Source organism: Mesitornis unicolor, unplaced genomic scaffold (assembly GCF_000695765.1).
Source record: "Mesitornis unicolor isolate BGI_N332 unplaced genomic scaffold, ASM69576v1 scaffold18338, whole genome shotgun sequence".
Taxonomy (NCBI): domain Eukaryota; kingdom Metazoa; phylum Chordata; class Aves; order Mesitornithiformes; family Mesitornithidae; genus Mesitornis; species Mesitornis unicolor.
In genome coordinates, this window is record NW_010202730.1 from 1 (window position 1) to 12,874 (window position 12,874).

The window sequence follows — 12,874 nt, forward strand, 5'->3', positions numbered from 1 at the left end:
TATGTACATATATGTCTGTGTGTTTTATTAAGATAGAGAAAACGTGCTTTACGGTGGCAGTGCCCCCATTTTGCTCTAGGACGTTACTCATCGCGGCTGAAAAGCGGCACGAAGCACCCCGTGTGTCGCATTTTGGGTGTGCCGAGCCGTGCTGGCCTCAGGCCTTTCGCACCTTGGCTCCTACCCCGGGGGAGCCGCTGCGCCTTCGCACTTGTTGGGGCGGCGAGACCCGGGCGCCCCGGGGGGGTGTTAGCCGCTACCTAAAGCCTTGGCGGGGACAAATCTGCATGCTCCAGGAGCTGGTGGTTTCTTGCCTTGTGCAATTTTTTTCCACGTACCTTATCAGGTGATTTATTAGTGCTGTATATTTTATTTTATTTGGCTTTTATAAAGCCTGCGCTGGATGTAGCCTTCAGATGACAACCGGGAGTGACTGAATCCTTTCTTTCCAGAGGTTAAGTAGTTAAGTGTAGCCTCCCTCCAAGCTGCCTACAGCCCGGCAGTCTGCATTGCACTGCTGGCTGTTTCTTACTCAGTTTGCCAGCTGTTTTGTAATTGATGCAATATAACTTCTACTTTTTTATATGCAATTTTATGTAGATGTGTATTTTAAGGCTTCATTTTATATTGCCCTGTATGTTTTGGAAGTCAGAAGTGAAAGAATCTGGAGGGGGGAAAAAAATCAATCCTGCTTCAGTGTAGTGTTTGAGAATACAATAAATATTTGGGGAATTAAAGAAAATATTTTTGTCAGTGTAAAAGAATGGCTGTGTTAAATACAAACAAACTGGTATTTCCTGATCCCTAAGTTTCTCAAGACAAGTTGGGTTTTTTTCCTTTTTTCTTACCCCCCCCCCCAATGGACTCTTACATATACAAAAAAAATGAAGAGCCATGAAGAGTATTATCTAAAACTGTTTGAATGTAGAACAATCAGAGTTTTATTTGGTGTATCTGTACATCTGCTTTGCATAAAGGACTTCATCCCTGCAGGGTTCACAAGTTTCTGAAACACTTGAAAGCCGTTAGCAAATGAATTAATTGTGTAGTACTCTCACGCACCTGTTTGTACATGATTGTCAACTTTGATTGGTGTATACCTCTTGGTGCCGAAACTTTGAGTATACTTTTGCCTTTCTTCAGAATGGGGACTTGTACCCAACTTTAGGATTTCTTAAAATTATTTTTTTTTTAAACACTTCAGTAGTTGTCCAGGTTATTACTGATTTCACTGAGAATCTGTCAAAATCACTGCTTCGAATTATTTTCCTACCAAATCCTAGTTTGCTACTTCTAGGCCTTTTAGAGCTATTTGGAAAGCTTAGGCACTGTTTAGACAGCACAGGGCTTGCAAGTTCGTGTAGGAGTAAACTTTCAAAATTATATGTAAAGAAAAAAGAAAAGTGACCAGAAATGTGTGAGCTTTTTTAAAAAAAAATGAACCCAAACAAAACATGAAGAACACCACCAGCCTTTATGGAATGATCATACAGAAATACAGGAAAAACTTCTTTTTACAATTATGATAAATGAGTGTGGTATGAGATGTTTGCATGCATTTTGCTTTTTACTTTTATGATTTAAAGTGGTGTATTTTGGTAAACAGTGGTAGCTTAAAGATTTAGGAGAGACTAGGCTTGTGAGAACAAACGCTATTTTAAACCCCTTCTGACAACTGTAGTGGGAATGCAAAGCACTTCTTTAATATAGAGTCTGCAAGGCAGCAACTAATAAAAATATATGACTGTTTTTAAAATGAAGCCAAGGAATCTTTCTAGTAATTATCAGCTCAAGTGTTTTTAACAATCTGCAAGGAACTGTCAAGCAATAAAAAGCAGTGTGAGCAGCCTTTGCAGTTCTGCTTTTCCCGCATCCCTAGAGCCAGCTTTTCCATCCCAGTAGGCAAAATTAGATCTGCTCACTTAAATTCATGCTAGTAGCAACATCAATGCTGGCTTAAAAACGGATGGTTAGGGCAAATAATTTGAGATTGCTAATGGTGGCCTTTGCAGCCTCAGGGTGAAAATGAACTTGATTTCAAGAAAAAACTTGAACTCGATGAAATAACAGTGGATTAGGCATGATTTAGGAACATTTCTGCAAAATTATAGGGTAGTTGGGTCTAAGCCGATGCTGTAACCTAGTTGTAAGATGAGCTTTGAGTTTTAGGGCAGTTTGGTTGTAAACCCTTCTTTGCTGTCCTTCTGTAGGTGGTTCAGCTTTGTGAAATGTTTTATAACTGAGCCATGCCAGAACCACTGTTACCGCCTGTCTGGTACAGTATCTCCTAATTGAGGGTGTCTCTCCCCTTTAATGTTCCCTTGGTGGTTTTATACTATCAGTATGTAAAGTTGAAGCAAAGCAGCCTCCGGGCATTATTGCAACACAAATAATGTGACGCGAGTAAACAGTTATAGGAAAAAATGAATCAGGTGGAGGGACTTAACTTTTTTACCTGGGCCTTTTTGGTTATAGCTGCACCAAGGCAAAAAGCAGGTGCTTGAAAGGTTACTGCTTTTCTTCTGGAGAGCTGTATTATTCATGCAATAAATTACATTCTTACTCAAATACTGCTGTATTTCTTCTAGAAGCAGATCAGTAGGTGTCAGTTCATTATTATCATTCATAGCAAATGTTTCTGTATGGCTGTGTTTCAGTGTGTGCAATATTAAATTAGTGTTTGGCAGAAGGACATAATGACTTACGCATGAAAAAGTGTAATAGTGTGTGTTTAAGACACTTCCTGACTTAAGTATTTAAGGGAGGAGATTTTATGCTTACCTGAGAAATTGTGCCCTTTGTGTGATGTGATCTTGGTTACAAAGAGACCGATTGCAGCTTTGGCAGGAGTTGTGCATGTACTTGTCATCCAGCCACAAAATGTGCTTTCCATGCTCTCTAGAAGGCTTTAATTTGCTTTAGTGGGCATGAGGGTATAGAGATGTGTATCTTAACAGGGAGGGAAGTAGTCTTGATGTTATAATTTTGAATGCTATCTTAGAGAGATGGTATATTTCTTAGTTCTTGTAATACAAGAAATAAGCAATAGTAAAAATTAAACCTAGGAAGAGTAGTGTATTTATTTTTCCTCTCCTGTACATATAAATATTTACTTATTCATGTAAAATAAGACACTATGCCTTAATCTCCAAAGCAGCACAAGGTGCAACTGTAGTTTTAAAGGTTGGATTTTCACTGTAAAAGATACCATAACAAGTTTATCTTGGAGTAGAACTGAAATGTTTTATATTATTTTTATCTCAGATTACTTATGCTTTTAATGCTGTATCAAAGCATATTAAGCATTTTTAGAGTTAAAAAGTCTGATTACTTTTTTTTTGGTGTTTAAAACCATGGTGTCAGATACTTTGTTAGTGATGGAGACATAACTATGTGCCTTTGTTTTGTGTATATGCGTATGTCATTTAAGAATAAAAATGGAATGTCAAGTTGCAGCTTTCCAAAATAAGAATTGGCTTTTGGCTGTTTTCTCATGAATTGGGAAATTTATGAAAATGCCTGGGAATGGGGATGGCTGGCAAAGGGCATTAAAGTGTGGCACAGCTTGACATTTTAGCTAAGCGACCTTGATGGCTGGATGAAGATGGGGAAGAAAACCCTGCCCTCAGCTGTGTGTTCCCACCATTTCTCATCTCCTCCAACAACCAAGCATAGGAAGATCAAGTGCTCTGGTTTTTGAAGTTTCAGCTTTCTGTTGGTTTAGCTCCATGACTTGGCTCACTGCAGGGCTGGGTGAACTCGTGTCAAGACGAAGTGAGGCAGCAGAAATGCATGGGGAGGGAAGAGAGGCTGCAGCCTGCTGAAATGCTTCACTGTTGGGTTACTCTGGCTGCATTGCAAGACATCACCTGTACTGGGAAAGAGCTGCTGTGTTTTAAGTTTGTGGCCAAGTCCATTTTTATAATTTGATATGCCCTGACCTGGCTGTTTGTTTGCAAAGATCAGATTTCAGAGGTTTGTGTACTTCAGTAGGCCCTATATGGGAAAGGAAGACAAGCAAAATTATGTGGGGGGTAAGGTTTTCCTGCTTGTACTGAAATATATTTGTTTTAGGTCTCAGCTTTTAGAAAATATTCTTGAATTTTTAAAGGCTAAGAGACAAGGGGGAGGTAACCTAAATGAATAGTAGCTCAAAGAGTATGTCCATAAAACATGAAATCCTTTCTTGCAGAGAAAAAACAAAGCTTGTTGAAATCAAGTGTGCTCTTAATTTCTGGGTCTGATTGCTGGCTCAGTGTAATAACCTAGTTTGGATCAGTTGTGCATTAATGCATAGATCAATTTGAATGAAATTGGTAGTGATTAAGCATTTCAAAAGGAGACATTTAAGTGTCTTAATTTTAGAAGATGGTGACATCAAGTGTGTATGGTTCTTTTTTTCTTTGCAGGTTGTCTTGGAGTGGAGTAGAGACCAGTATCATGTTATGTTTGATTCATACAGAGACAACGTTGCTGGCAAATCATTTCAGAATCGGTGAGCTTTACTTGCAGTTGACAGTATTGGACATTTTACTGTTAAGTGAATTTTCAAATATTTAAATTAAATACTCTAGATGAAGTAACAGACTGTTTAGTAGGACCTGCATCTGGTGATAATCTTAGCAGTATAGAGAGAACATGAGATGCTTTCCACGTTAAGGTAGGAGAATATAAGTACTGTTCTTGTGCACCTAAAATTCTATCTCTCAGTGTTTTTAAAAGTTATTTTTCATTTACCTTACATTTTGTTTGACATCTCCTGAGGGACATTTAGTAGAGAAGTCACAAAGCTAGCAAGAAGAGGCTTTTTAAAGCTTAGTGCCTGGGAAAAGTCACTCACAGCAAGTTGGAAACAAGTCATATGGGTCATTTGCTTCAGTTATGTTAACTGCTGCATGACTTCTTGTGGTTTCATCGTTCGTGTCTGAATAGTTGTGGGGTGTGTTGCTCAGGAAGTCAGTGGACTGTGAATTATTACGTGGAAGAAGCTACTAAGGAGATATCATCTGACTTGTAGTGTTGATACACTTGACTGGAAAAAAAACCAACCAAACCAAACCCTGAAAGCAGATGCTTAATCTGCTTTGAGGTTTATTTGAATCATGAGACAGTAGAAATGATCAGATCAGTTTGTCAAGCTTTAGTTGCTGCAGGATAACTGTAAAAGTATATTGCATGGCAGCAGTGAATCCTATGCACTGTTATATCTTACTGTCCTCCCCCATCTCCCAAAGGATGACAGATGAAAGCAGAGTGATAGAGCTTATATGGATGATCTCAGTGTAAAATGTAGACAAATTTGTGCATGTGGGCAAGCTCTTCATTATAAACTCAAAAACTCTTCTGCCTGAGTAGCATAAAAGCAGTGATGTTGCTAGCATTGTGAGTCACACCTATTGAATGCTCTTCTCTGCCAGACCAAGGAAAATTCTTGTTCTGCCTTGGAGTTTAGCAGTTGCTTTTGTGTGCTTTTCCCTCCTGTCACGTATCCTTTGGCAACCCAGCTGTTCTACTTTCCAGGCAGTCACATCAGCTGCTAAACTTTCTACTTGCATTGCCCTGGCTCTTACACAGCTTGAGACAGTGGAGTAGAAATTCCAGGGCTTTTTACCAAGCACCCCTCACCCAAACCCATTTTTAAAGACTTAGTTACTTTAGGTAAGGAAATGAAATAATGGAATTGCATGCATGAGAGTCTTGGATGAGTACTCTATTTTATTACTCTTTACCAGCAAATCCTGCATTTTGGCAAATGCTGAAGTATAATTTTGCTATTCTAGGACATGACCAAATTGAATTTAAAACTCAAAAATATGTACAGAAACAAAATGTGAAGGAACAGTCGTCAGGTTTTAAAATGTCCAGGCTGATTTCAGTATGGTACAGCAAGTAGGAGCCATCGGTGGTTGGGGAGCCATTACATGTTGAGCAGAGTGAGGCTGGAGAGAGGAAAAGATGCACAAATTAGGGAGCCAAGAGGTACTGGGGTGGGAATAGCAGTGGAACAGCTGAGCTGCACTTGGTGGGTATTTACAGAGATGTAATGGGCAGGAGGGCTGGGAGGTTTGCAGTGGGGAGCTTAAGGGTGTAATAGACTTTCATTCCTTCATGAAGAGGCTCAATAAGGTCGGAGATTGCTGTATGATCTTAGGAGATCACGTGTAGCTTGGGAGAGATCCAGAGGCTGCCGTACTCCTTCAGCAACTGTGGATGCTGAGGCAGTGACCTTTTGTCTTCTGCCTGCACTCTCAAGTCAAAAAGACTTTGCATATTAAAAATAATGTTTGGGAAGGATAACATGGAAGTGTCTTTCCTGTTCCTTTTTAATTTTAAAGCAAAATACCACTACATGCTTTTCAAAGTATAAAGTCTCAATACTCTTTAAGAAGCCATTAAACCAACCAGAAAGCTTTGGCAAAGACTAAAAAGGTGTTACTGATCCTAATTGGGAGCAACAAATTAAGTTGTGTGTGAAATCTATTTTTTTAGTATTATCATGCTTGATAACCACTAGTTTCTCAAACAATGTATGCTGAAAAAATGCATTAAAAAAATTTATCTGGGTATTTGGACAAATTTTAAGCAAGTAGACTAGCGGATCTCCAAACAGTTCACTTGCTTTAATAGCCTTTTTCTTCCTCTTCTCTGTTGCCACTGGCAGTGAAGGATAAGCTTGCCGTGCCAGGGTTAGTTCAGAGTTGACATACCTGCATCTGACCAAAAATGCCTTTCCTCCAAGGAGTTTATTAGCATTTGGCTGTGTGAGACTTAATTTCAATGGTAAAAATTCAGTTTAGCAGATTACGTAGTTATATGTACATACATACGTGTGTGTGTGTATATATATACACACTATATATAGTTATAGTACACTTTTAGCAAGTCATAAATTGGGGAGAGGTTTCACAGAAGTGAAAATTGCCTCGTAACCTAGAAAGAGTTGGAGTTCAGGCTTTTTTTTTTTAAAAACATTTTTTGTTCTTCAGTGGAGCCTGGGTAAATAAACTCTGCACTTTGCCCAAGAGACTGAAGGTTGGGTGTATTTGAAATCAGCTGACTTGAGTCAGGTGCTTCCACCTAGAACACGCTTGTCCCAGCTGTAGCAATCAATGGACTCTCAATCCAGTAATTTAACTGATCACAATAAATACAGAAAATCTGGAAGAGCTCCTGCCATTGAATTTCTACTCATGTGGAGGACTTTTTAGTTCAAAACATACCTTGAGTTGTACCTGTTCATGAACCAGAAGCTACTGTCATCTCTTGAGAAGGAGGTGAAATAACTGATTAGAAGGGTATTTGTATTCAATAAATTGAGGTTTTTGGGTTTTTTTTGGCCAGTTGAGGGGGTAGCCTCCTGCAGAGTGTTGCATGTCAGAGGTGAGAGAGACTTTCTGGGTGGTGCTACTGGGGAGGGCAGAGCTGCTGCTTAGCTGTTCAGACTGTCTCAGAATGACCCACCGTGTCCTCGCTCAGTTAGGAACAGTGATGAATTGAGCACAAAATGTTGCTGTCTGTTGTGCTGTGATCAGCTACTGGCTGCCCCTTAACCAAATTTTGTGCTTCAGTTATTTGAATCTCAGCAAGTAGAAAGTGAACCTGGGTGGAAGTTGTCTGCATGTCATAATGGGCAAGGGAAGGTTGAGGAGATGCTCACATATAAGCCTGTCTGTTCTTGAATGCTTTTTGAAGGATGCAGTTGGTAGGGAGGGAACACCTTTCCTTGGAAACGCCACTATGTGACCCCATGAATCTTAGAAATTCGAGAAATGCTCTACAGTTTAGGAAAGTATTGAATAGCTTGACATGGAAACTTTTGAAAATAATAGTTGGGACATCCTCTTGCTGTCTGGGACTGAGAGGTTCACCTTTGGCTGCAGCCTTGAGTACCTGTTGAAACAAAGCTGTGTGCCTCAAAGAGGAGATTATCATAAACAAGTAGAAAAAAGGTACACAAAACTCTTTCTTTTCTTCTGCCTTAGGTATGCTAGGAAATCTGTAACTGCCCAGAAACAGCTCCACACCACTCAATTGTGAAACAGTGAATTTGACTGCTGTGTCTAGAGTCTGAATTCATGTACCCTACTTAGGTTGTTGGTTTATGAAATGCCCTGTTACTAATATCTAAGAGGCATTTCTAGGATAGAGATCTGGTCCTGCTGAGAGCTTATTGAGTCTGTGTAATTAAATAAGAGCAAGTATCATTTAAGTCCTTGTACTTCATGCTGTCGTTTCTAATGTAGTTGGTGAATTAAGGATGTGCCTGGATGTTGGTACTGATTTGAGAAATATTTATGGGTTCAAAGGAGTTGGGTTATAGGTTAATGTTGATGAAATTTAAAACAAAGTTTAGTTACTGAGCTCTTATAGCCACTTTGTCCTTTTTGGTTTTGTGTCAAAGGCTTGTGTATAATTAAGGGATGATATATATAGCTAAAGAGAAGCTTTTTGCTTTGTCTTGTTTGCAGCCCGGACTGCAAGCATTTCTGTTGTTAGACAGAAATTGCTATTGTAGGATGCTACAAACACTTGTAATGTAATATTAAACAGCTCATGTAGCTTTCATTTGAATTATGTAGGCTTTGTTTACCCATGCCGATTGATGTGGTGTACACCTGGGTGAACGGCACAGATGTTGAACTGATCAAAGAATTGCAACAGGTCAGAGAACAGATGGAGGAAGAACAGAAAATAATGAGGTAACAGTCTTATGTACTTTTTTCCTTCAACCAACAGCAGCAATCTAATGCAGTACTAGCCCTTTTTGGTTTTCTCTCGTGTTACTCAACATGAAAATTCAAAGCGCATTTTCCCACTTCATTTGCTTACTCTCAGAACCTTGTTTCAGTTCTACATTTCACTATGAAGTACTGTCTAATCAGAAAACTGTTTAAGATACAAAGCATAATAATTTAAAGTAATTAAGGCTGTTATATCTTGAATTTTAAAATGCCATGCAGAAAACTGTGCTTTGTGTATGTCATTTTGTGTTGATTTCTATAACTCATTTTATAAATAATAATAATACTATATCTCAAATGTATAGCCTCTCTTCATCACCTTCCTCTTCTTTACCTCCCTCCTAATTATGTTTTTTTATAATGGCCTTAATAAAATCTTAAGCTTGTGTTTCTTAAAGGCTCCTTTTTAAAGTTAGATTTGTAGTCTCCCAAACACTGAAACTGAGAAAGGAGAAAATAATTTCTTCATGTTATAAAGGTATGAGTCAGCTTTCAAATGAGGAGAGAAAGACCTGTTTTTTCTGCATTTGGTGTTATAGATTGTACTATACAGTTCTGCAAAATTCCTCATCTAAGGCTTCAAACACAGGCTGCTGCAGATACCCTGTATTGTGTCTTGTAGCCATTGGCTTAGTTCTTAAGTCACACGTCCACAGAGTTGCTTATTGTTTTGCCCAGAGAATATGTTAAATGGAAGAACAAGTTTGTATTTTAAGGGGTGTAATAGTTTAATTCCGAATAATCTGAAATGCAGAAGTGAGTGGATTGATCTGATTTTTGACATGTTATGACTTGCAATTTAGGTACAAATTGCAGTTGTTTGTTGCAATTGTGTTGAATTGTCGATTCAATCACAAGTCAAATTCTGAATCTTGATTTTGCTGTCTAAGCAATGGAAGTATTAGTAGAATTTGAAATCCGTTAAGTTTAAACATCTTAAACATAGACATGGTCTCTGCTCTGAAAAGTTTTCAAATTTATACTAACCTTTTCCTGGCAGTTCATATAGCAAATGTTAGTGGTTTTAGCTTTGTCATCACTCATGCTGTGGTTCCCATTTTACAAAGGGAAAAACATACACATTTTATTTTTCCATGACAGTGGTTTGGAAAGTTGATATCAAGCTTCTGAGTAAGACTCGTGTCCATGCCACATTTGTTATCTACAGTGGCAGCCTTGTAGATGACTTTTTAAATGTACTTTGAAAACAGGTAGCACTGTTACAGGAAGAGCTGTTTCATGGGATCAAGATAACTGCAGAAGACAAAGGCAAGGAGGCTGTAAACCTCTGCTAATGAGTGTGTGTATTTTGTATTGCATAGCAAAACTTAGTAAGTTGTAGCTTTCTTGTTGTTACACCTGAATCGAGCTAGTTGTGGTCCAGATGCTTTATTCTTCAGTGGGAGAGAGTAGCTTGAGGGATGATGGTTCTCTTTCTGTTGGTGTCTGTAGAAGGATGCCATTCTGATATTATTGTGATTATTATTTAGCATTAGCACTGCACTACCTTTATATTAATCCTCATTAGCTTCTACAGGCACATGGCAAATGCATGATGGACCTTATCAGAACATGTAAGTTAGGCAAAACAGCCAAGTCTGCCTAGTTTCAGGTTTCTTCATCCTGGTTTCTCACAAGTGTTTTTCATATCAACAGCACTTTCATTAAGTAATCCAGTAATAACACCTGAAAATCCTGTTAGCAAAAAGAGTCCCGCCACCACAGCTGTCAGCACAACCACGAATTTCTGAGCTACGCTCTGTGAGGGTGAGCAGTGAGGGGCATCTCTGTCAGCCTGCGCTTGCCTGGGCAAGGCAAGTAGCAAGGCCTTGGCAGCTTTATAACTGGGTTATCGGTGCTTTCACAGGGTGTCGCTGATTCAATTAACAATCTGAAATTAGACCAAATTCCCTTCTGTCAGCTCAGTGTTATTTAATGTAGTTCTTTTAATTTTGTAATAGGGAAATCCTCGGAAAGAATGCAACAGAACCAACAAAGAAGAGGTGAGTTTTTGTGGTTTTGGGCATAAATTGGAATAAATTATATACTGCCTATTGTTAGCTGAAAGCAGATGCTGGCTGGGGAGTTGTTGGTTTTCTATAGCCTGTGCATGCTTTTCTTGTATGTCACTTCAAGAAAAGTTGACAACATGATAATATATTTGTTGAATAAAAGTGATGTTTTGGTGATATTTATGAATGAGCTTAAAATGTGACAATTTCTGAAGTTCAGAAAGGATATCCATGTCACTGGTTAAGCACAGTTCCTAGTCCAAGTATGGATTTTTAATGTACCTGGAGTGTTATAATTCAAAAGCATGAAAATTTTTTCAGTGTTGCTTTCAGCTGCCATTTGTGTCCATGACACTGCAAGTAATTGTCTCTGGAGGGGCCAAGTCTCTGGTGCCTCTGTGCTGCCAAGAAGCGACAGGGCTTCGTCTGTCCCATTCTTCATTTGACTTGGTCATTCTGCTATTTAGAGATCTTTATATAAGGTCTTCTCTGTGGCCAAACTTTGTAATGTTTTGATTACAAAAGGTTAATCTTTTGATCTTTCTTTTTGAAAGAACCGTTATGACAATGAACTACACTGCAGCAATCAGGTATTCGCCTTCTGCAGCAAAATAAGCATCCTCCTAGTAATTTCCCCCTGCCCCAGCAGATGTTAGAAATAATTGATCAAATTTTACAGAAACATCTCTCATTGCATCTAACATTGGTTTTTGTCTTGAATCTAGTACTTGTACAAAATTTATCTTTGTTATTTTGCTGTAGTGAGAAGCAACTGGAATGTTTGCTGACACACTGCATCAAAGTGCCAATGCTTGTGCTGGACCCTGCGCTGCCTACCAACGTCACACTGAAAGACCTCCTGTCCATTCATCCCGCTCTACAAGCTGCTAACAATATGTTCTTTGTAGCAAAACCAAAAAATCCTTCTACCAACGTGACAGTAATTGTTTTTGATAGCCCTAAGGATGGTAAGAACCTGTTTGTCAGATTCCAGCCAGTTTTCTTAAGGAAGCTTTGTAGTAAACTGCTGTGAATTTCAGTTGTTTTTCCCTCCAGTACTGACTCTTGCCACTAATTTTCTGTTTGACTTTAGCAAGTCGTTCAGCATCTCTTGTCCTCAATCTGTTCCTCTAAATGATGACATTAATGATACTGTTTGCTTACCTCCCAAACAACTGATTAAAGCATGATTAGAGTTCCATGCTTTAAAAGCCTATCGCAAAACAGGTTTGATATCTGAATATCTGTGTTGTGCTGATAACCTCAGAAGACTGAGGTTTAGGCTGAGGAAGATTAGTTTTAGAAATCCTCTTTTAATTGCTGTGAAGTCTAGTTCGAATATTGTGCAATAAGTTATGCCTTTGCTCAAAGGATTGCATATCTTAAAACAAAATTATCCATGTGTTCAGCATATGTAAGTAGGATCTTAGAGCATGTATGGGCTTCTCATTTTGTTTACTATGTAGTGCCTGAGCACTTCCCTCCACTAGTCCAACCACTGGTGTTCATTTTACTACCAAGAATTATTTCCAGTTATAAAGACAACTCTTCACACCATGAGTATCTAAATTCTTTTAATTTGCAAAAGTATATCTTAATTACTAGAATATACAAAAGAAGTTACTTTCAGTTTTTGATTTGCAATGCATTTTATGTTTTCTAGTTGAAGCTGCTCATTCTGGAATGTTAAAACACAGCAGCAAACAGATAGTATGGAGGGGTTACTTGGTATGTACTTCTAAAATTTGTTGATGAGGTTTTTTTTATATGTTAAACTTTTTGTACATTTTTAGAAAGTGTTTCTGTGCTATTCTCTTTCCATAACTCACATGTAGTGAGAAGTGAAAGCTTTTAAAATAATCCTTATTTCAATTTTGCAGTTTGAGTGGCAAAGTATACACTATTAAATCTGTCGCCTGAATTGCTGTAAATTTAAAAAAGTCTTTATACCTTGTTTTCTTATTTTTAGACTACTGACAAAGAAGTTCCAGGCCTAGTATTAATGCAAGACTTGGCCTTCCTTAGTGGATTTCCAGCTACATTCAAAGAAACAAATCAGCTGCGAACAAAACTACCGGAGAGCCTGGCCTCTAAAGTAAAACTGGTAAGGGTCTGTAGGAA

At 38.5% G+C, this 12,874-nt stretch overlaps 1 protein-coding gene across 1 annotated transcript in view; it reads left to right on the top strand.

Moving 5' to 3' along the window:
* Positions 1–79: 79 nt before the first annotated feature.
* The window catches only part of LOC104545368 (N-acetylglucosamine-1-phosphotransferase subunits alpha/beta-like), a gene marked incomplete at both ends in the record, with an annotated part of 26,007 nt that continues 13,212 nt past the window's right edge, over positions 80–12,874 (top strand). Inside the window, 7 exons of the mRNA XM_010190492.1 lie at positions 80–302; positions 4,410–4,495; positions 8,580–8,699; positions 10,703–10,744; positions 11,516–11,721; positions 12,417–12,481; positions 12,723–12,857. Of these exons, the coding sequence (XP_010188794.1) occupies positions 80–302; positions 4,410–4,495; positions 8,580–8,699; positions 10,703–10,744; positions 11,516–11,721; positions 12,417–12,481; positions 12,723–12,857 (877 nt within the window). The remainder of the gene's footprint in view (positions 303–4,409; positions 4,496–8,579; positions 8,700–10,702; positions 10,745–11,515; positions 11,722–12,416; positions 12,482–12,722; positions 12,858–12,874) is intronic.